General features: G+C 40.3%; 2 protein-coding genes across 21 annotated transcripts in view; both read right to left on the minus strand.

The window, feature by feature from the left end:
* Nucleotides 1–1,200: 1,200 nt before the first annotated feature.
* Nucleotides 1,201–13,455, minus strand: mybphb (myosin binding protein Hb). Of its 12 annotated transcripts, XM_065955144.1 has the most exons (18): nucleotides 13,162–13,455; nucleotides 12,111–12,164; nucleotides 11,913–11,966; nucleotides 11,701–11,757; nucleotides 11,484–11,543; nucleotides 11,227–11,292; nucleotides 10,949–11,014; nucleotides 10,201–10,335; nucleotides 9,418–9,585; nucleotides 6,245–6,333; nucleotides 5,956–6,151; nucleotides 5,677–5,816; nucleotides 5,090–5,249; nucleotides 4,353–4,489; nucleotides 2,525–2,711; nucleotides 2,339–2,392; nucleotides 1,669–1,700; nucleotides 1,201–1,582 (listed from the first exon to the last, which is right to left on the minus strand). In XM_065955144.1, exons 1-16 carry the CDS (start codon nucleotides 13,376–13,378, stop codon nucleotides 2,361–2,363), a joined length of 1,818 nt encoding a protein of 605 aa, XP_065811216.1. In that variant the 5' UTR covers nucleotides 13,379–13,455; the 3' UTR covers nucleotides 1,201–1,582; nucleotides 1,669–1,700; nucleotides 2,339–2,360. The 12 variants fall into 12 exon arrangements, with proteins under 12 accessions (XP_065811216.1, XP_065811217.1, XP_065811218.1 ...); XM_065955145.1 differs by lacking the exon at nucleotides 12,111–12,164 and having other exon boundaries at nucleotides 13,162–13,454; XM_065955146.1 differs by lacking the exon at nucleotides 11,701–11,757 and having other exon boundaries at nucleotides 13,162–13,454.
* Nucleotides 13,456–13,809: 354 nt separating this feature from the next.
* Nucleotides 13,810–22,745, minus strand: part of nav1b (neuron navigator 1b) — a 60,536-nt gene continuing 51,600 nt past the window's right edge. For 6 of the 9 annotated variants that reach the window (XM_065955135.1, XM_065955142.1, XM_065955138.1 and 3 more), the window contains 11 exons: nucleotides 22,502–22,700; nucleotides 21,914–22,011; nucleotides 21,726–21,821; nucleotides 21,089–21,257; nucleotides 19,024–19,259; nucleotides 18,758–18,912; nucleotides 18,568–18,639; nucleotides 17,835–18,031; nucleotides 17,554–17,672; nucleotides 17,234–17,431; nucleotides 13,810–17,103 (listed from right to left, as the gene is read on the minus strand). In XM_065955135.1, coding sequence (XP_065811207.1) covers nucleotides 17,020–17,103; nucleotides 17,234–17,431; nucleotides 17,554–17,672; nucleotides 17,835–18,031; nucleotides 18,568–18,639; nucleotides 18,758–18,912; nucleotides 19,024–19,259; nucleotides 21,089–21,257; nucleotides 21,726–21,821; nucleotides 21,914–22,011; nucleotides 22,502–22,700 — 1,623 coding nt within the window. In that variant the 3' untranslated portion in view covers nucleotides 13,810–17,019. Of the gene's footprint in view, nucleotides 17,104–17,233; nucleotides 17,432–17,553; nucleotides 17,673–17,834; nucleotides 18,032–18,567; nucleotides 18,640–18,757; nucleotides 18,913–19,023; nucleotides 19,260–21,088; nucleotides 21,258–21,725; nucleotides 21,825–21,913; nucleotides 22,012–22,501; nucleotides 22,701–22,745 lie in introns of all 9 variants that reach the window. The other 3 variants (XM_065955137.1, XM_065955136.1, XM_065955139.1) reach the window with 1 other exon arrangement.

The raw sequence follows: 22,745 nt of genomic DNA on the forward strand, positions 1-22,745 counted from the left end.
CACTTTCAACAAAGTTTCTTCTTATATCAACAACAAAAACAAACACAAATAGTACTTTGGGACATTCTTTTACAAATCACATTAATACAATAAGAAAGTGATAATGTGCATCATGTGTGTCTATAAGAAGATAATGAAGACGTACCCCCTTGCGTTATATTGTCTTTTGATGTGATTTTCTTTTCATGTTCAGTTTCCCCAAAGTAAAAGAAAGGCACATTTTGCCACTTGATCTTCTTACTCCCAAAATAACCAGAGCAAGATGGAACTCTGAGGCTAATTTTGTCAGCCTCTGTGTGAACTCATGTGTCTCTGTAACCTGGATATGTCTGGCATGCTGCCCAGATCACTATGCCAGTAACTTGTAAGTCCAAATAGTTACAAGATCAGTATTCTAGACTGGTATTCTTATTATGGAAGTCTTAGCATACTGGGATGTGCTCTTGGCTCTGTATGAGCCAGATGAATAGTGCTGCTGTGTCCAGAGAGTCACTACGGTCCGTAGCCACTAGAGCAGGAGTCATCAGCTACTGTACATCTGTACAAGGGCCAGCTTTTTTCTTGACGGACACTCTGCAGGCTGGCTGAATATTTTTAGACATTAGCCTGACAGCTGTCAAGCCCGATGTTCAGAAGTTGGTGTCAGAGGGGAAATGTAATTTCTCGCATTAAGCTAATGCGAGAAATTACGAAATTCGTTTCACTCACCAAGGAAATGAGGGGTTGGCATTTGGTTGTGTTATATTGTACTGTAGGTTTGTTAATGTATGTACTTGTGGATACACACACACACACGACATATATGATATATTTAAATTGTCTATTTACACAGATGAAGATATACATCTGCAAACTACTTGCACATTTTACAAGTTAAGTTATGTTTATGCTGATGATTGAGCAGTGATACTCTATTTAATAAACTTTCTGTTTAACTATTTTGAGAATATATATGTGTAGGTATACACGCTGCCAACTCAATCAGAAGTTGTCACAAAAAACAACAACAATGTGCACAGGTGGTATGCCCAATATCAGATGTATTTTCAAGATTTTGAACAAAAATGCCTTTCCTGTTATTGGATTGGGAAAAAAACACCAAATTCATTTTATACATTTCTCATATCGTGCACAGTTGCTTTGAATACTGACTATGTTTCAGGGTTTCACTGTAAAAATCACACAGTATTGAAAAAAAACCCCAGAAATTAAATGATTTATTGATATAAACACGTAGCTGTTACATGTAGTTCTCCTATGAGCGACAGTAAAATACATGTTCTACATTTCTTGGTGTGCTAGTTCGACTGAGGAGATGATAAACTTGTGAGGAACTGTATCTGGAATATTTGATAATTTAGTGACCGACAGAATCGTTGGGAAAAAAAAAAAGCTGTTGGCGGACATGGATATGGACTTGATGTCATAAATGTGGTGAATGAGAATGCAATGCAAAAAAGTGACAACAATTGTTCATCATAACACAGGGTAACACTCAGTAAGAGGTCACAGGCAACAACACTTTGGTAGCGTGGTCACCAGCCATATATACATGTTCTTCTTCCAGGAATCCAGCACCATCCTGCAAAGACACTGACGTGAGGTGAAACTGCAAAAATCTCCGTCTTTGTTAAGGACAGATTTAGAAACACTGAAAGGGTCACGCACCTTATGCTGCTAAGGCCTCATTCCTTCTGCTCCTAATTTGGCGTCGCAACAGATGAACAAAACAACAACAGGTGTTAAAACAGAGTCAGGGAGGAGAAACGACAGAAATCACATAAAAGACTGACAGACAAATGAAGCATTGATCAAACTTTTTTTTTTACCTTTGTTAATAATTTGTTAAAAAGTGAGCTCTATGCAGCATGTCAGTTTTAAAAAAAAATACAAAATTATACAGATTAAAGCTCTAAACTTTTGGGTTTTATTGTGAGAGTCTCCTGCTTTTAAAATGCTGTAACTCAAGAGTACTAATGGAGGCCTCCACTGCCGCTGCTGAGTCAAAGAAATTTGATTAAGTCACCTACCCGAGCCCAGGAGGAGCCATCACAGATTTAATTTATGGGTGCTACCACTTGGTCTCTTTCAGAGGCAGGGGCCACCTTTTCCAAGTTTAGTACCCTCCATGTATGGAGAGGCAGATGTCACCTCAGGACTCATTTAGACTCAATCAATCCCAAACATTGTTAAGAAAATTAACTAAATAAGTATTATCAATGGAGTATATTCTCTTAAATATTTGTTATAATGTCTGAAGGGTTGGTAGGCTCTTTGATTTGTTTTTTTTAGTGTATTTATCAAGCATAGCACACAAGAAGAATATTAAACTGCTGACCTGTGAGAATGTGAATGTTGACTTATTTCTTGTCTGCATCTGCAACTGCTGCCTCTGTTCAAAGAATGAAAAACAAAAAACAATTCTCACAAAGAATACTGCTAAAAAAACAAGGCTATGATTTCAACACAATTTGAATAACACTAAAGATTGAAATTTGTACACTTTTTTAGGATCTTGACTTACGTTTGACCTCCAGCTTGCAGCTGACGGTTGCCTCTCCGTGATCGTTCTTGGCTTTGCAGGAGTACACACCTCCGTCAAAGTTACCGGGCTTACGGATCTCCAGAGAGCAGATACCCTGGACGCAGATCTGCCTGTACTTGGGGTCATCTCCGATAATCATCTGGTTCTTCATCCACTGAACCTTGGGCTGCACGAAGAGAAAACATGTTTTTTTTAAGCAGGCGTGTTGTAATAAAACTAACTGATCTCATCCTCTCTCAAACATAACCTCACAGATAAACAAGCAGCGGTGGTGAATCTATTTTTGTTCATGCCTCTTGGCAAGAAAAAAAAAACTTTTGATTGAAGTGGACAAACTGCACTCCGCCGGTTTGGTACTTTTAATGACACTGACAGGTTAAGGACCTCATGGGGCCTCACAGGGAATGTTACGCATGTGACCCAGCCTCCCCGCTGACCTGTCACCTTTCTGGCCTCTTCTCCTCCTACCCGGCTTCAAACTCAAAGAATACCAACTCCAACCCTCTCATCAAGAACATCTACACTCCTGTGCTCTGTTGTGACACTGTGGGATTATGAGCTCAAACAGGATGGGAGAGGCTCAGACAGCAGGCTAACAAGGCCAGGACAAGATCTCACACATGCTCTGTTCGGAGCCGAGCTGCTGACAAGTCGATCTGCTGACAAGTCGATCTGAGCAGTGGCATCACTGGTCCTACAGTATGATCCAACTCATATTTAATGCTAATAGTTCATGTGTTAGAACTTATGGCTCCGTACACTTCATGATTCTTTGTGGGTTTTTTTAGGTTTTAGCCTTTGCATAAATGCTAACCATCCATAAAACATACAGCTCAGTTTTTAACCCCTATTTGCAGATGAAGTAATTAGTTTCAGAACATGGATGAAGCCCCCTGGCAGTAACTTGTTGAGGTGATTTGCTGCCTCAACCGTTCTTCCAGTCCATTCATATTTGTCAAGTTAACCACAGTCCTGTCGTATCAGCAGGACTGTGGCCGTGGTCACTCCATGTCACCCAAAATTTGAGAGGAAGTAATTTGAGAGGAAGTCGCTGAAACAACCTTACGGATGAGCTTGACTATCTGTGAATCAAACTTGAAAGACAAACTTTGAGCAGGGAGATGTTTTGTTTTAAGCAGTGGTTCTCAAAGGAGGGGACCTTGAGGGGGATTCCAATGGTCAGAAGATATTTAATTTCTCTGTAATCGCTATAATAATTTCACTATAATTCAATCCATTGGCAACATTGCACAATAAAGAAAACTGTATCGTGAGATTTCCTACTCTATCCTATCTAAATAAAGTGAATGTTTTCATTGAAGATTTGACTTTAACCTCTGTATATGGGGCTCCCTAAAAATCTTCATCATCCTATTTCAAATTTGAAGGGAGTGAAAAGAGTTGCTGTTCTTGCTTCAGATGTTATGAGGTTGTAATGTTTTTTTCTGAAGCTCTTACTTTAGAGGAGACAACTGGGAAATGATCAAAGTCAAAGTCAACTTTATTGACAATTTCAAAATATGCCAGACATACAGTGGAATCGAAATTTTGTTTGTCTCCGTCCCGCGGTGCAATACAACCAAAATAAGATAAAATAAGATAAGGTAAAATAGATCAAATAAAATGAGGTAAAAATAAGATAAATAATATTTACAGTAATAAATTCTAAATTGTGCAAAAGGTACAAAATGGTAAATAAAATAAATAAAATAAAATAAAATTTTAAGAAAAAGTAAACCTGTGCAATATTGTGCAATGTGCAGTAATGTGATTCTGTTGATCTTAAATTCTCTGTAGTGTAGTGTACCTTTGGGCTTCCCCTGACGGAGCACAGCAGCTTGGTGCTGTAGCCGACGGTGGTGGCTCTGTCATTCAGAGAGGTGGTGAACTTGGGTGCCTCGCTAGAGTCGCGCTCCTTGTACTCTGGAGGTTTGTAATCAATACCTGCGGGGAAGAAGAGGAGGAGAGACACATTACTACACTCTGAAGACTGTCATTGTTGTTGTTTTTGAATTGTGACATGCTCATCCTTGGCAGAGGCGTTTTATTTCATCAGAGATTAAATTACGGGTCAGATGCAAAATGTTATGAAGCCTTGCATCCTTGTAAAAAATGAAAGGGAATAATTTGATGATGGCTTTAATGCAAAACAACGATTTAAAAAGTTGTATGAGCAGATATGGAATATGATATAATTAATATTATTATTATTATTTGCAGTAGTAGTATGTTGTTATCAATGTTTTTTAGCCTGCCTAAGCCTTAATTCGTTCTTGACATCCACAGACTTATTAGGTCTAACTTGTTGCAGCTCCGTGTTCAACATTTAAATAGAACAGAAAACTAAAGAGGGTGTTTTTGGTTTTTCCTGCATTTTACCTGGACTCTAAGTATCCCTAACATTAGAAAAGGAAGCATGCACGGAAAGTAAAACTCCTAAATTCACCCCTACATGCATCTAAATTTGTACACTGCTTCTTTCAGATATGATTCCATACATTGCTGTGAAGTAAACAAAGTTTAAACAGATAAATAGAAAGTGACCTGTCTTCAGGATCTTGGCCTCCTGCTTTGCCATAATGGCACTTTCGCTGATTCCACACTTGTTCTCAGAAAACGCTCTGAAATTATAGGTGTTGCCCATGATCAGGTCAGAGATGGTGGCGTTCAGTCGGTGGTAATGCTCCAGCACAGTGAACCAGTCCTGTAGACACACAACAAACAAACACACACACACACACACACACACACACACACAAGCTAAGACATTTTTAAAAACAAACAAGGGGATATTTTTACGACTCAGGATTCAAAGTGATTTATTGGTGGATCCTTCAAGTGAAGTCAAAAGTCATCATGTAGGCTTTTGTTTTTTTAAAGTGTGGGCTGACTAAAGTCAAGTGCCAAACATGAGCGAATTAGCAGTTTAGAATGACAGAAAAGTATGAAGACAAAAACTATTATTAATGCAAACATTTATATATAGGTCTTGAAAGTCAACGAAAAGATGCGGGGCAGCGCTGACATGGAGAGAGCAGTTCATTCCAATAACGAGGTGTCTGACATTAAAATGAATAACCATCATATGTGATGTATTAGCAGTCAGACATTACTTGATAGCAAACACTTACTCCAGTCTTCTTGTCGGCCTTCTGAATTGTGTAACCTGTGATCTCTGTGTTGCCGTTGTCCTTGGGTGGGGTCCACTCCAGAGCCACGTTGAAGCCCCAGGTGTCTACGATCTTCAAACTGGCAGGAGGGCCGGGCAGCTCTGTGAACAACCGCACAATGATTTTTTTGTCAAGTGTTACTGGCAAACCCCATTTCTCTAGTCACAATGAACCTTCAAAGTGGTCTTCCTCACTCGATCACATCCCTGCCTTTTAATGCATTCACTGCATTTTGCTCACCAACGATCTGCAGGATGAACTGAGCCTTGTCCTCGAAGTCGTCCACCTTGACACATATCTCGAACACTCCAGAGTCGTCCCTCTCGGCTGCACGGATGAACACGATGCTGTCTCTGTCGGTGCTGCGGATGTTCACCCTCTTTGTGTCCAGAGGCTGACCATCCTTTGTCCAGCTGACCACAGGTTTGGGTTTGCCCTGGTGAATAAAATACAGAAATCAGGCAATGGAGATGTGTAGTTTTATTAATCTTTTTTTTTTAATATAAAGTGACAACAGTGTGCAGCTTACTGTGAAGGGGATAGTCAGGTTGATCTTGGCTCCAACATTAGCGACATATCTCTGCCTGAGGAAACGAGGCATGCGGACCTTGGGGCGATCTGGAGAGAAAAACAGTAAAAGAAATAACCCTTGAGTATCATAGTTGAAACATAAATTTTAAGCCTAGCTGAAGTTATTTTATTTCCTGGGTCAACAGCTGATCGGTGAAGGGAAGAAGCGGTCTTAAAAGGATTGGTAGGCTCCCTTTAGAGACTCCTGGAGAGAAACATATGGATTTTGTTTGTGACCAACAAATCTCAGAGAAATCAATGAACATGTCGAGCTGAACTAAGCCCATTTTATCCAGGGAAGTTTCACTGGTGCCATCAGAGTTTGTTCCCAACTTAACTGACTGTAAATCATATTCTAAATCCTTTATCCTGTTGGTAATGTGTTAATCTCCTCGTTAGGAAGAACTTTTTTGGGACTCAAGTTGTAATGAAGGTGATAACACAAGGACTGACACTTAAAGATGAAAGACAGGATTCTATGAAAGGATGAAAATCAATAATTTGTCATGCATATGTGGCTGAATATTCTTGAACTAGGTATTTAAGAAAAGCTATAATTTATAAAATCAACTTTAAGGCTTACTAAAATCTAAAAAGAATGGATTATACCCCCTCCCCAAAGTGTGTACTCATAAAGAAATTAGCTACTCAGGGCAAAACTTTTTTTATGGCTGTAAACATATATCGTTCTGCTTAAAAAATGTCATTGTAATATAGGATCTTATGGAGATTCCTTTGCTTTTGGAGCAAGCATCTAGTGGACAATCAAGGAACTGCAGTTTTTGCACTTTGGTTGGCTTCAATTTTCAATATCAGAGGTTGCCATATGCCTTAAATGTGTACTTCTTTCCAGTAGCTGTTTTCCCCATGTGCAAAAACATTTGTATAGTAGCCTTATTGGGTGAATATCAAAGTGTAGCATTGTCCTGCATGGTCATTTAACAAACATGCAAATCATGTTACAATGAGATCCAGGTTCAAACGCGAAGCCACCTTATAATCCCCCCTTCATTTAACAACAAACCCTCCCATAATATCCTCATAGAGAGAAGATCATGAGGATAGTTAGCCACCGTGGTGTTTGAAATGACACTTTAAGCCTTAAGAAGTTTCTCACTGGGGCTCATTTTGTAGAAGAGGCTTGGTGAACAGGAGCACCTGCTGAGTCCTGCAGGGCAACATTTGTCAGGACTCTAAATAAAGCCTGCCTACTGTAGTATATCACCTCCCGCCATGACGCACGATCCACAGCTTCAGTTACACCCACATACATCAGAATGTATAAAGATAAATTAAGCAGGAGATGGAAAATGATAAAGCAGCTGTTTAGTGAACTGGAACACGAGTTATTTAGTGTGTGAATGGGATGGGATGGAAAGATTGGAGATGATGAATGCATCTTTTAATTCTTTTATTTTAATTTCACCTTAATTTGCTGTCCTGTATCTTTATATCTTTTCTCCAGTATAGCTTCATACTGTCTTGTCGTCGAGCATGGTTTCTTTGGGTTTCCATATTTGTGTTGTCTTCTAAGCATCTGTTTTTTTCTTTCGTCTAAACCCTTTGTACAACTCATGGATTTAAAGGTGCTATAGTTAGTTTTAAGTATAATTTTCAATATTATGTTAAGTGTCTTATCACTTCATATGAGAAGATTACACATGATTAATGTCTACCTGTAAAGCTTCTGGCATGTTTCAAAATAAACAGTGAATCTCTAAAAGTGTCATGGGTGTCACCTGAGAGCGTAGATCCATATCCACCACCCCGCTCACCCACCCACCAACACCCCTCTGTACATATAAGAAACACACAGGAATGTACCCCCACCCCTCCCCCAACCCGCTCCCAGTTCGTTCACTTGTCGCCATCAATCTTACGGAAAACGGCCCTGGCACCCCTGCAGCAGGGATCAAGATTCAAAGCCGACCTCTCCACGCTTAAAAATTCTGCGTTAAAGCGATGACATGCCAGGTATTTTTCCAAAACCTTTGTGGCCATTTTATCGGAAACCTTTCATAAGTCTTTTTTTCCTGTGCGTGGACCGCCCGCTATGGCGAACGTGACGGTGAACGTGGGCGTGACTATTGAAATTTTGCGAGTACAGCTTGTATCAAGTGTCCTCTAACCCCCCACTCCCCCTCCCGTTCAGCTCTCCATTACGCATAACGATGATTTGTGAGTAAGCGACACTCCTCCTCCTTTTAAAGACCCCAGGGTGCAATCATCATTTTACATCAAATCACTTGAGATATACAGTCTATGATTAACGCTTTAGTTAATGTGTCTGCTTAACTAGCTCGCAGTTATCACTGTGTAGGTTTGTGGATCGGTGTTTCAGACCAGAGTGGAAACGAGAGAGAGAAGTCCTCCGTTTTAAACCGTCAACACGACACAGACAAGACGAGGAGGGAACATTTCTAAGCTGCTGCACTTTATGTCTCTCGCTTTCTTTTGATAACTGGATCAGTAAACTTCAGGCCAGACCCCGAGTCAAATACAACACCCAGTATGAGTTTAACTTTGTAAAGGGATTAAGCAGATCACATAATCCTACTTAGTCTGTCATGTTTGGTTTCTCTGCCTAATGCATAAAAACCCACAATTCATTTTGAATAAACGTTTTTGAATGACGTTTTATTTACATTAAAAATAAGATGTTTGTGAATTTATTTTCTGTTGCATGTTGTGCCTGAGTCCCACAGTTCTTACAAGTTCTTCATTTCAATACATAGAAAAATAAGACGGTTGCTAACTGTCACAGTCTGAGTCATCACTTATTTGTGATAATTGTGTCTCATTCATTCATTATGTCTGTTTATACAGTATTTCGTACTATTCTGCCTTATTTGTTACACTTTTTTTTATGCCATTGCATGCCCGTGTTTGTTCACATATTCCTTTCTTTCTTTTCCTGTGTAATATCTGTGACTCATATAGGGAGCATGTGTCCATTGTTTTCAGAGGAATTCTTTTGCAGTCCATGCTCATACTTTCAATAGTTCTCGAGTTACTTATCTGTATGATGCATATATTGTCATTAGTCTTATTCACTAATGTGGTATCACTAAAGTTTCTGGTTCTAGTTCTGATTCTGTTGATGCTTCATGTTGCGCTGTGAACACTTCTTACCTGCCACCTCTTTCACCAGGACAGCCTCGGGGAGGGCACAAGGGGCGCTGCGGCCTCCGGCATTCACAGCAACCACGCGGATCTTCAGACGGTCTCCGGTGGTCAGGTTCTTGATGACATAGCGGCAGGACTTCTGTGGCTCCTCGTTGACTGCTTTCCAGTCCTCAGCTGAAACAGAAAATGTTTTAACAAATTAAACCTACCGCTGACGGAGAGGAACAGATCTCATCTGCACAGGATTGATGTGTAGGTAAAGAAGTGCAGCTTTCTGATAGATATAGAGTGATTATGTTTGACACTAATTTGTTGTATTAGACATTGAATCGCCCCACTGAGTGTAATTAGCGTGCCCCCCTCTGCTAAATCAAGCTGCTGCTGATATTAACTTAGGCCTGTAAGTCTAAAAGCAGGACCTCCAGCAGGACCACAGCAGCTCCTGAAGTGCCTCTTTCCTTGTAGGGAGAAGTTAGGAAGCTCATGATATAACTCTGCCGGTGACACTTCAGGGACAGCTGCAACCGATACGCCTGACCCACATTAAAACAGCAATTTCACATGTTCCTGAGTGCCTGTGAAAAGCATTTACACTTCATAGCCACAATCATAGAGGTCAAATGTCTATATTATATTATAAACCTAAAACCAGCCGCTGCAATAAAACCTTTTGAATAATCCAAACGTGAGCTTACATTTAGCCCAAGTGTTTTAATAATCTGACCTCTTCTGTGCACCATGCCGGTTCTGAGTGCACCTGGTTGAAGTCTAAAGTAGAGCAGGACTTACTGCCATCCTTCGCGATTTCAATGGTGTATCCATCCAGGCCAGTGTGCCCAATGGTCTCAGGCTGGCTCCAGATGATCGTCACTGAAGTGTCGTTCTTGTCCTCAATGAACAGATCCACCGGGGCGCTGGTGGGCTCTGCAGGTGCAAGAAAAACATTTAATTATTCAACTGACAGATATGCAAAAAGAGGGTTTATAAGACGCGATGACGCTGCTCCTCAGTCAATCAACTTTACTAATCCTACCAGGGGAAATTGGTTTAAAGCAGCATGTACATAGAAATTAAACAGACATGAAGACTTTCATTCAAATGAGTAGTTCTGCTAAATAAACCTTCATCTTTGCTCCATAAGCTACACATGTTGATCATTTCTGGATACAGTTGTTGTAAAGACGCCTGGCAGCTTGTCTTTTATTCTGTCAAAATCAGAATCAGCATCAGGTCTATCACCAAGTAGCTTTGCTAACACAAGGGATTTGTCTTTGTGTTGTTGATGCATTACAAAAAAGTACAAACATATTAAAGAATAGAAAACAGAATAGAATAAATCGAGGTTTAAAAGAGCAAACACAGCGGCATGTAGACACAAAGCATCTGAAAAACCGATAAATTAACTTTTGAACAATCTTGGTCTCGAATTTTTAGTGATCGATACTTAACTATGATAAAAAGCAATACAAAAGAATGAGAATGAGGAGGAAAAAGTGGAATCTCTCAGATGATGTTTCCTCTCTGATTAAAGGGTTACCTTTGGGTGGAGGAGGTGGTGGCGTGGGTGCTTTGGGCTCTTCTGGTGCAGCTTCAGCAGCTTCAGCTGGTGTTAAATAGGCATTTTCATTATTATTGGCAGCATTATATGAGCAGGGTGTACCTCACATCTCTCTGTGTCCCCTTTCTGGGAGGTTGTACTATTAACAATACTGGAGAGCTTTTCATCCAATCTGTCTGTAATCTAATCATCATTTAGTCTATCAAAGAGAGAGGAGCGAGGAGGAACATGATCTGGGGTTTTGCAGGTTGTTTTACCATCAGCGGCGGGTGCCTCGCCGTCAGCAGCGGGAGCAGCTTCTTCTGTGGCAGGAGCAGCAGCAGCTGTTATTGAATGTTAGATATTAATAGTTAGTGCATTAAGCAGATTGCACATGTTCAACAAATTGTAATAAAGTGTGTGCTGAAACACACACGATCAAAGAGTTATTAAGGAGTCAGTGACGTTAGCTTTACCTTTAAAGCTTTCTTATAATACTAATAAATCTATCATAGCTCTTCTTTTTTTTTTTTACCATCAGCAGGGGCCTCAGCAGCAGCAGCAGCCGGTGTTTCCTCTGCAGCTGGAGCAGCAACTGATGTTAGATGTTAGAAGAAATAAGTATTGGATAATAAAGCTGGGATGATAACAGGATATTAGTGCTTGTAGTTAGCTTTACAGGCAAAGGTTTAGGATTTAATAATGCTTATACAAAAAGTTGTTTTTCCCAGGTTTTCTTTCTTTGTTTTTACCATCAGCAGGGGCCTCAGCAGCAGCGGCTGGTGTTTCCTCCACAGCTGGAGCAGCAGCTGATATTAGATGTTTCGGAGATATTAGCATCGGATGATGTAGGTTAGAGGATAATAAGATATTAGTGCTTGTAGTTAGCTTTACTGTAAAAGGTTAAAGATTTAACAATGCTTGTTCAAAAAGTCTGTTTCTCCAGTCTTTTTTTTTTTTTTACCATCAGCAGGGGCCTCATCAGCAGCAGCGGGTGTTTCTTCTGCAGCAGAAGCAGCTGATTTTAAATGTCAGGAGATATTAGAGTAAGATGTTAGTATTGTGAAGTGTAAATATAGTATAATTAGCCTTGCTGTGGAGGTTGGATGGTTAATGATATAATACTATATAGGATGACTGTTATTCCACGACTTATTTTTACCATCAGCAGGGGCCTCAACGGCAGCTGGAGTTTCGTCTGTAGCAGGCGCTGCAGCTGATGTAAGGGGTTAGGAGATATTAGTGTGGTTAGCGTTTACTGTAGAAAGGTCAGGTTTATATAGTGCTTATATAAGATCCACTGATAATCCACTGATAGTCTGTTTTAACGGCAGCAGCTGGGGTTTCCTCTGGAGCGGGTGCTGCAGCTGATATTAGAAGTTAGAAGAGATAAGTGGATTTATAACACCTTGAAATATTAAATGATATTTTCAAGATGTTATGAAAGAGGTTAAACTTTAAAATTAAAAAAAAAATTAAAAAAAAGGAAGAGCAGAAACAGGTGAGTTATTCAGAGGCTGGGACGCTCCTCTCTGGGTGGCATACCATCGGCGGCTGGCAGATCTGCAGCTTCAACAGGGGCAGCTGATGTAGATATTAGATGTTAGAACAATGCAGAGATCAAGGTACAGTGAGAATCATGTTAAACATTAGATATAGCAGAGAATTGTCTTGAGAAAAGACGTGTTGTTAACATGCGTTATACTCCAGCTAAAAAGCACTCCTACACCAATGTGCACAGTATTTTATTTATCTATTTTTATTCCATCTTGAGGATCCTTAATGACTGCTTCACAGGCGTCAGGATGGAGCTTTCATTGAGGTATAAAAGCGCATGTTAACAACCACTCTGTAAGTTAGCATTAAAACGTTTTAATGAAAGAGGCAATGCGCCCTTGTAGCGCAAAAAGCGCCTAAGAATGACTCTCATTAACTTTAACAGTCAGGTGCTAAGAGTCCAAGCAGGCGGTTTATGCAGTAAACGTGCAGTCTCCGTTAATACTACTGTACCGTACACGGCACCTTCACACCGAGCGCGCACAAGCGCTCGTGCGTAAAGGTTACCGTGTGCTTACCGTGAGATCAACCGGCTGCATAAACTTTAATTAAAAGGTTAAATAACTAATCCATGGCTCAACCACTCTGAAATAACATGTTGGTGAACTTATACGCTATAATTGACGGTTGACGCGCAACTGAGCGCGGTGCATTACCGTCTGCAGGTGGAGGAGTGGGGGGTTTGGGCTCCTCAGCAGCAGGGGCTTCGGCAGGTGCAGCTTCGCCCTCAGCGGGGGCTTCAGCTGGTGCGGCTTCAGCGGGGGCAGCCTCTGGTGCGGGTTCAGGAGCGGGTTCGGGCTCTGCAGCCTTCTCCTCCTTCTTGGCTGGTTCTTTGTTAGCCGCCTTCTTGATGGGGGCAGGCTTGGACGGCATCTTGGAGGTTGCAGCTAATTCCCAACGCGGTTAAGTCCGTAAAAAAACACTTTATCCAATGCCGTTAGACCTGAGGGGGTGACAGGCTTATATAGGGCTCAGCAGGTTCAAGCCCCGCCCCACTAATGAAATACAAGTAATGGATACTGGGCACCATGTAGGACCCAGGCCACCATGCCTGTTTATCTCACTCAACACACACACACACACACAGTGCATCATATAAGGTTCAGATACACAAACTTTGGCCTAGATAAATAAGTATAAAAATAAAAAACAGATGCATACTAACACCATGAAGTTCCAATGTAATACCATTAATGATCTAATGTTTATGATCTTTGTTTATGGCACAACAAACTACTCCACTTAACTATTTAAACTTTGTATTTCTGGTGAGAAGTCACAGTGACAAACACGAAACAACAGAATAAATATAACATGTATTTTATTGATTCCAAACAACCAGTGATAGGTGGATGAAAGCCTTCAGAAACACGCCTTATCCAATTACTGGACCAACCTCCCAAGAAATATACCTTTTCTGTCAAGGATGATTCTCTACCCTCTCTTAAATGATTGTTGCCGCATCCAGAATGCTGACCTATTTACAATCTTTACAATGATGTCCTGTACAAAATAGAGAAAGGAAGTTTTACAAAGGATTCTTTAGAAAAAAAAAAAGGAAAAAGAAATATCAAACATTTTGAGTATTAAAAAAGGAAAACATCATGTGGAATGATTTCCCTAACCAATACTTTGTTTTGTTTTCTCATCACATAGCAAGTTTACATGCATGTACAACACGTAGAAACCCTTAACATTTGCACGGCAGTGACATTATATACCGCATCACTTTTTTTAAACTCTTTGTTTAGTCCACAAGCTTTGCAAAAAATATGACTATTCAGCAACCTGGCCTGGTTTGATTCTACGTAAATTTGACTACTAAACAATGAAATGCCAACTCTTGCCAACTATCGCTTGAGGTTTAACCCTTTTTTTGTTCGTTTATCGTCTTTTGACCTTTTAAACGTTAAGATAATTTATTTTTGATGCCATTCAAAAGGACATAACACATAGAAAAGCTTCCAATTACCTTTTGTTTTCTTACTACATCTATTAACCCTGTATTCATTGCAACACCTCCTCTCTTTAAGACTCAGCATCACCTCCTAAAAACAAATATTTTGCACTTTGATTCTGTGATTTGATCCAAATCAATACTTAAAAAAAAGGAGCCCGTATGAAAAACACTGTATCATTTTGCAAAGTTTATAAATTTGTTGATTGCCAACACCAGTAGAAGTTGCTGCATAGTCTCGGTACACTAGTAAGCAAACACAAATCACAGCTACTACAGAGCAACAGGCACAACAACCAGAGGATGAGATGAGAAGCTGGAGATGATGGCGTTTGTTAACCTGCAGAATCAGACCAGGAAGTGGACGGTAATACTGTCTAACACCGGTAATATTTACATTTGCTCAATCAGCACGGGAGCAGGGTCGTCAGCCATTAACATCTTTTTTTTTTTTTGCTCTTTATCGTCTTTAATTCATTCCATCTTTTTGAGTTTACAGACCAATCAGAGCTGCAAGTTAGTTTTGATACCTGGCAGATGCAACGAGTGCGATAACAGCAAGAAGCAGCTCGGATACAATTACAAATAGTGACACTTTCTTATCAAGCTGTCATTAGAGTGGTCTAACATTCATTTACAGGACTTATGTACATGTGAAGTTTGATCTGAGCACCTGAACTGTGACACAGCTTGGGATGAAGAGGTGGAAAATGTGGACACCACTTGCACTTACATGTGCTTATTCATTTACTCCATGAGGGATTCTTTACAAAAACGTACACAAAGTAACTTAAAAAGGGTTTTTTATCTTCAGCTTTTTACTCTCGTCTCTACTATCAGTTTGTTTTTGTGATGTGTACCTGAATGCTTCCCAAATATGAGTACTGTACGACATCAACATGGGCGAACACTATACAATGTGTCACACTGACTTCACTGTCTTCAACACTTCTTCAACAACACGTCCTAAAAGTATCAGAATGTATCTTCCAGATCTATTCGTCACATCTTTACTAAGCTACCCTGAAAGTCTACATGATGTTCATTCTACACGTTTAAGAGCACCGTTAGGACCTAGATAAGGATTAAGCATGAGTGGCATTAATAAAGAAATCTTTAATTCTGTTTGTGAATGAAATATGCAAAGGTAGCTTTTAAGTCACTCTACTCAGCCATTTTTGAAAGTGTTTTGCGTTGTGATAAGGCTTCTTTAAAAGCACCCTCTAGATGATTCATACTGTTAAACCTTGTACTTGAACCGTTTTCTATACATTCATAGCTGAAACTCCTAACTTGACAGTCAATATGCATGATTAAAGAACAGTATTTGGTTCAGTATTTCAGATATTTGCACCAACATATAGAGATAAAATAACTGATGTAGCCCGATTGTATGTACATTATATTTACAATAAGTACTCTGAATATGGAGGGGGAAAGATTGAAAACAAATGTGCTCTTTCCTCGATAGTTGCCGTAGAAAAAAAAAACAGTAATGACTTTAATTTAAAAGCATTGACTGAATGTGTTAAATCTTTACTGGTGTTTTGTTATGTTATATTATCCCTGTGTATCTAATACCTGATATACATGGCAACACTGGTGACGCTGCTCGTTTGACATGAAGCAGCTCAAATCAAGTGCTCGGAGAAGAGGGTGCCGTGCAGCCAGAGAGTGATGAACTCCTCACCAGCAATAAGTCGTCGTTTTATGCGAAAGAGTATGACAGCAAGTTCCACTTTTTAAGCCGTGATAATTATTTAAAAGATGGATAGTGTGTGGAAATGTGTACCACCAAGTTATCAAAGAATAATGTAGCACTTCATATTGTAAATAAAAGGTAAGGTAATATAAGTAATGTACAGAGTTGATGAAATAGCTGATTTGTGATTGGTTGAGTGGAAGATGATAAAAGATGAAAGCACCTGCTATTCTCTGCTGAAGTTGAAGTGACACTGACGTCTGTTTTTAAGGCATTTCTTTGTTTTGACCTGCTCGTGTTGTAAAGTTCAGGGTTGCATATGTGTAAGATTTGGCCTTTGAAGACTTTACAGTAGATATGTACTAAAGACTTTTGGGATACACAGTAGCTTATATGATGCTGTCATACTCTTTTCAAAAAAACCAGACACAATAATTGCAAGTAGTTCCTTTTGACAAGCACTCCATATCCCATAATGCACTTGAGCGCAAAACAGGAAAGGACTGCTTGTGCTGTTGCAGAAATCCCCTGAATTGTTAAGTGCTAGAATGAGTTTGGAAGTGATCTGTTAGCACCGGAGAACGGAGGGCTAAGTGGCGGGTAAAAGGGAAGTGAAGTGAATATCATCCAGTCAAATATAGAGTACATTTATAGCATATATCTTTTCATTTAACATTTGTAAACAGTCCTATTTTAAATAGTGTTTGTTACGTTAAACCTACTGTATTGTGGGAATGACAGTTTAAATCCCCCTATAACCATTTCTTAGGGTTCATTTGTTCCTGAATGAGCACTGTGTCATTACATTGAAACAATAACAGATGAAGTGCTTCGTGTTAAGTGTAAGCTTTGTGTTCAAAGTTTAGGCAGGCTGGGGTCTTCTTTGTCTGGGGATTCAATGTAATTGGCAGCCTCTTGAAGTTTCAAAAGCATTGCCATCTACAACAAAGAAAAGAGAGAACAAAAAATTAGCAATACTTAAGGATCCACTTTAGTTTTAAGTAGTAAACAAAGTCGATAATTCTGGAAAAGCTCAAAAGAAAACACCATGAAGTCCTCTCTCACTAACCAGTGGATCAGATTCCATGGAGCTGGGTGGAGTTTCCTTGTGAGGCCGCTCCTCGCAGAACTGACCGGGGCTGCTGGAGCCAATGCTGGGGGGAGGGAGGTGGAAAAGCTTGGCCTGGTCCTGCTGGGCAGACGGCCAAGGCAGGGTGCCCCTCACCCACTCCACCGGGTCCTCCCATACCGCCTTCTGGCCGTGAACCTAAAGCATCACAGCATACCAGTAAAATTAAAATTAGAGCGCAACATTTCCTGTGTAAGGGAAGTGGCTCGAGGAAGAAACTAATCCAAGGATTGAGAAGGTTTTGTGGATTTGTTTCTCACCTTGATGCCGTCTTTGGCTCCCTCTTGCAGGTACGGTATAATCGAGTGGTTCCAGAGGTCAATGAACCATGATCGAAACTCATCCACCGTGACAGGACAGGACAGGAAGAAGCAGGGGCCTGAGGAGAAACAGGAGGAAAAAGACAAACATTAAAAGGGACACACACTGAAAAGACATTTATAGCATTCACACACAGAAGTTCTGCAGTATTCCTGACAGCATGAGTGCAGCTTCACTAAGCCCTGAAGTCATGCCCTGTCCTGATGAGTGTGTTTCATACCAATGAGGAAGTCCGACGTGCTGTGCTTCTCCAGGAAGGCGTGCAGATGATACCACAGTTTGGGCACCCAGTCCAACACCCTGATCAGGTCCTCGTTGGTTAGGTTTCTTTCATCCTCTGACTCCATCATTTTCCTGTGAAGATAACGCACCAGGAAGCCGTTGGCTGGCTCCACGTTGTTGGAGAACGTCACCATCCTAAAATCATAAAAAGCAAAAAAAAATATTCATGTAATGCTGATCAATAAGTTAAGTAAAGTTAGACCCATGGGGAACCATTATTTTCAAAATTTGACTGAAATCAATAATTACAATTACTCAATAAATCTTATAACTATTATAAGATATTACTTATAAATCAGTTTCTATTGATGTTAGATTTCACCTGGCTTAATACACTCTCTTTATACTCTTTATAATATCAACTTTAAAGCGAATGTGTTAAGGTTTTTGCATTGTGGCATAATTTGTGTTTATTTAAATTAAATATTGCTAGCTAAGTTGTTACAAATCAAATACTATAGTTTGTGTAAACCTGAGCCATAACCCTGATTGTCTCTGTAGAGGCAGGTAGCACATTTTTTTAGATTAGCTCAGGTACAGAAAATGTGACATGGTAAATGGTAAATGGACTTGAGCTTGTAAAGCTCTTTTCTAGTCTTCTAGATACAACCGTGTTTGTAGATCAAACTGCAGGAGATGAAACTTCTTGATAAGTCGTTCCCTGAACCAACCTGAAGCTGAGGTGGAGGCCGTGGTTTCCAATCATCTTCACTTGCTGATTGCTTGTTCCAATGATGTAAGGACTGAGGGCAGAAACAATATTGCAGTTTAATGGCATTAAATGAAGACATGATTTTACCTGCCGTTAGTTACAGTTTGTGTGTGTGTGTGTGTGTGTGTGTGTGTGTGTGTTGAGCTTACCATTTGTGGTATTTGCAGGTGAGAGCACCATTTACAAGTTCACTGATTGAAGCAGTTTCATGAATATCATCCAGAATAACCACCAGCGGGATCTCCGACATGCTGGTTTCCCGATCAATTTGATTGGCCAGGTTGGAAAGATAAAGCTGCAGATCCTGAGGACAGAGAGGAGAAAGAGAGAATAAAATATCAAAACATAACACATAAAATATAAACCCCCTTTTATTCCACCACCCAGATTAATACAGATCATCAGTTTTCGTCACCTTGCAGGACTGGCGGTGCATGTTGAAAGTAACCACGATGCCTTCAGTGACCTCTCGGGCGCTGCGGTCCACCAGGTACTCAGCAAGCCGTGAAGCCAAGTAGCTCTTACCGGTCCCGCTCGGTCCAGACAGGACGAGGCGGCGATGTTTTAGGAGCAGACTGATGTAGTGCTGCATCATTGGTTTAGGAATGAGGGTTTCAAATACCAGGTTGTCCACACACTTCTCCTTCAAACCTGAACAAAGTGATGAAAGGGGAGAATGGATTAAACTGTGATAAACAATTAGGCTGATGATAACCTGCTGAATAACATGCACACATTAGAATTGGTGGTTTGAAACATGATATTTCAGCACATTTTTAAAGTACCAAAAAGAAAATTCATAACAAATAGGACGAGCCTGAAAAAAGGAGAATGTGAAATGTATTTCTATCACCTCGCATGTCCTTCATAATCGACATGGTGCTGTCGCATTTTAGTCTTAAAATAACTTTGCATCAAGTGTTTGAGAGTCTGTGCACCCCGCCTCCAGCCAGAAGGAGTCTAATGTTGCACCTTAGCATCTTTGGGGCCCATGTGTCTGAGGCTGCTCCACCAGCTGAGCCTGGCAGCCCAGGGATCAGGTTACGCACAGGCCTGTCTGGGCTGCCGCTGCTTTCCCAGCTCTCCTAGCACTTAACGCCTTACATTCCTGCATGCGATGGTGGAGAGGGGTCGACTATCAACCAGAACCTCGACTCTCCAGCCTGACCACAGCTCTGCTTTCTATTCACTGGTGGATTCAATTTTAAAAAAGTATCACTGAGATAAAGATCTCCTTTTTTTTGTGCACAAACAAATACATAGTAATTTTAAAGAAAATAATGACACTCAGTGTTTTGGTTTAAGCGGTTTAAGAGTCAAACATATAGAGTGAAACTCAATAAATTTAGATTGTGTGATTACAAATATGAAGGTGAAATATTTAATAAAGTGACAAGTGAGAAAGAGAATCTAATTTCCTGTGTTTTTGGAGCTGAAGTTATGGTAAACAGCTTATAATTTAAAGCTAGTTTTGTTAAATTTGAATGTAAATAAAGATGCACAGATAATGTTCAAATATGGTCCTGTAATGACATCGTGAGGACTGAATTTCAATGTAACAAGAGAGCAGAGGAAACCAGGTCATTTTCTTAGAAGAGCCTTTTAAACACACACATAAACATACATCACAGTTTAGCATCACTGATTGGCTTCACATATGTGCGACTCTTAAAACAAAACACTACTTCTGTGTTTGTTCACCACCTTATTTGCCTCTATGAAGGTTTATTCTCTGGTGGGCCCACTGCCCAACAGACCTGTAGTATTGCTTAATATGTAAATTATGTAACCTGAAACTACTTCTGCAGAAACATAATGTTCATCAGAGGCATCAGAGAGATACTAAAATGTAAAAGCTTGTGTGTAATTTCTGTCAAAACAAATCTGAAGCTGTGGGCATAAAAAAAAAAAAAAAAACATTTTATGAAACAGACGGGTTCATCTGTTGCCATGGGGTTGTTTGAGTTCATGTTTTGGTCAATGACGAGGACAGCTCACAGGTCAATGTAACTGAATCAATGTTTGACGTGTGAAAGGGTTGTTGTGGAGAAAGAGGCCCAGATGTGTTGCTATGATAAACAGACAGACATAAGGATTTACACTTAGTCAGACCGTGGATCATGTAAACGACAAACAGAGCTGATGCAGGAAATCGGATGACAAACGAAACATGATCTATATGTTAGTGGAAGAAGCTTCAATGCAGAGAAAGCCTCCAATACATGGGCTGCGCACTAACTGCTAGGCTACTGGTGCCACATACATTTACATTTTTGAGCATGGAAGGTGTTCACTACCAAATCCATGCCCTGGAATTGTAACTGGGAATTGTATTAAAAACAAAAAGACATGACCATGCTGTATTCATGTACCTTATTTAATCTGATCTAATCAGCCTCTTAATGCATCGTATGTTGGCCTGAACAAATGAAGTCTCTGATCCTGAATAGTTTTAACAGCTTTAACTCTTCTTCACTGACCTTTCAGGGCCACCGTGATGCTACTGGGGCCTCTGGACATGCAGCGAGAGGGCTGTGTCTCCGGAGCTTCTCCTCCCAGCACTCTCTTAATGTGGCCCATACTGTAGCTGTAGATGGAGTCTGTAGACAGGCCCAGACTGGAAGTGGGGTCCACCTTTGCTACATACACCTGCAGTGAAAAGAATAGAAAAAAGACAGGTGAGTAAATCTGGCTAAATTAGGATTTACAGTGCCCTTTTTGAAGTTCCAGTTCTAACATCTTTACATCACATTACTGTACTGTACCTGTGAAAGGTGACTACAAACATGATCTTTATTTTGGAGTTATGAGCTCCTGTTGAAGAGCCCGTTGGTTTAAGTGAGCCTACAAATACAAATTGAACTAGCTAATCCTCAGGAGTAAGACCTGCCAACTTCTTATGGTTAATTCAAAAATCTATTTCACTCTTAACTGTAACCAACTTGTTTATCTGAGTTTCCACCAGCGTGCAAACGTTGAACTCTTTGAAGTAACAAAGCTAATTGCATGCTACATTTATCTGAATCACAAAGGGAAACATTCTTGATGCAAACTGTACAGACAGTTCAGAGCCAGGTGACTGACGTTGAATGAAGTTGTCTGAAGGAGGCGACTCACCTTGAAGGCCTGGCTGACAGCTGAGTCCAACATGGGCCAGTCCATCCTGCCGTTCACTCGGACTGTGCCCATGAAGAAGTCCTGCTGCTTTACCTCCTGCTGAGACAAAGTGAGCGCATGGGTGAGGCAAAGATTGAAAACCACATCTACAAGTCAGAAGAAGAGAGGATAAGAAATATTACACTTACTTCTTTAAAGACACGTAAATCTGCAACACAAACCACCACTCGAACGCGGTGATCGTCCCTCTGCGAGGAAAGACTGAGAGAATCTGCAGAATGGACGTCTACCGAGGAGGGCATACAAATACAGCAGCAGAAAAAGAAAAGACAGAAGAGAACAATCAACTTACTGCTTTTATTTTTTTAGCTAATCAGCACTTAGCTTCTTTAATGTCATGGTCAAAAAAGAACAACATGTTGCACTAAATATCCTGAAGTTTGCTGGGGTCAATTTATGTGGACAAAATCTGTAAACAAAAGTCAATTTATTTTTTCTGGAAACAAAAAACACCAAACTAGGATTTTTACATCGACATTTGACCTTTGACATAACAGAAGGGAACTGTATGTTTTTCTAATAGAAACAATCTAGAACCATTGTGTACATTACAAACATTTGCCCCAATATAATGTGATCATTTAATAAAAATTGTTTCCAGAAACATTTATTTTTAATCATACGTCTGCAATTACTATGAGTTATATATGCCGACTTGTTTATGATACAAACGTTCTCACTCTAACTTTGCCAACATGTCCGAGATTGAACCTTACCTGAGCTGCTCCCCTCACTCAGCCCTCTGCTGAAGCTTTTGGGCATGTGCATGGCTACTGACTGCCGAGGTGATGTACCGCCCAGAGCAGTAAGACCTGAGGACTGTGAGACGGAGCTGGAGGGTCCAGGAGAGGGACAGGGGGACAGACTGCCCGTCTTCAGCTGGTCGTTCTCAGCCTTCAGGTTCTCCACTGTCCTCTACAGACAGAATCACAAAGGGTAGAATACATCAGATCGACACTT

Source organism: Labrus bergylta, chromosome 5, assembly GCF_963930695.1.
Source record: "Labrus bergylta chromosome 5, fLabBer1.1, whole genome shotgun sequence".
Lineage (NCBI taxonomy): Eukaryota > Metazoa > Chordata > Actinopteri > Labriformes > Labridae > Labrus > Labrus bergylta.

Coding starts and splice junctions, on each gene's coding strand:
- mybphb (XM_065955144.1), bottom strand. CDS start 13,378: ATGCCGTCCAAGCCTGCCCCCATCAAGAAGGCGGCTAACAAAGAACCA. Junction 10,336..10,948: donor ACCACCTCCTCCACCCAAAG/GTAACCCTTTAA, acceptor TTGCACCTGCAG/AGCCCACCAGCGCCCCGGTG. Junction 6,334..9,417: donor CCTGGTGAAAGAGGTGGCAG/GTAAGAAGTGTT, acceptor TTTTCTCTCCAG/ATCGCCCCAAGGTCCGCATG.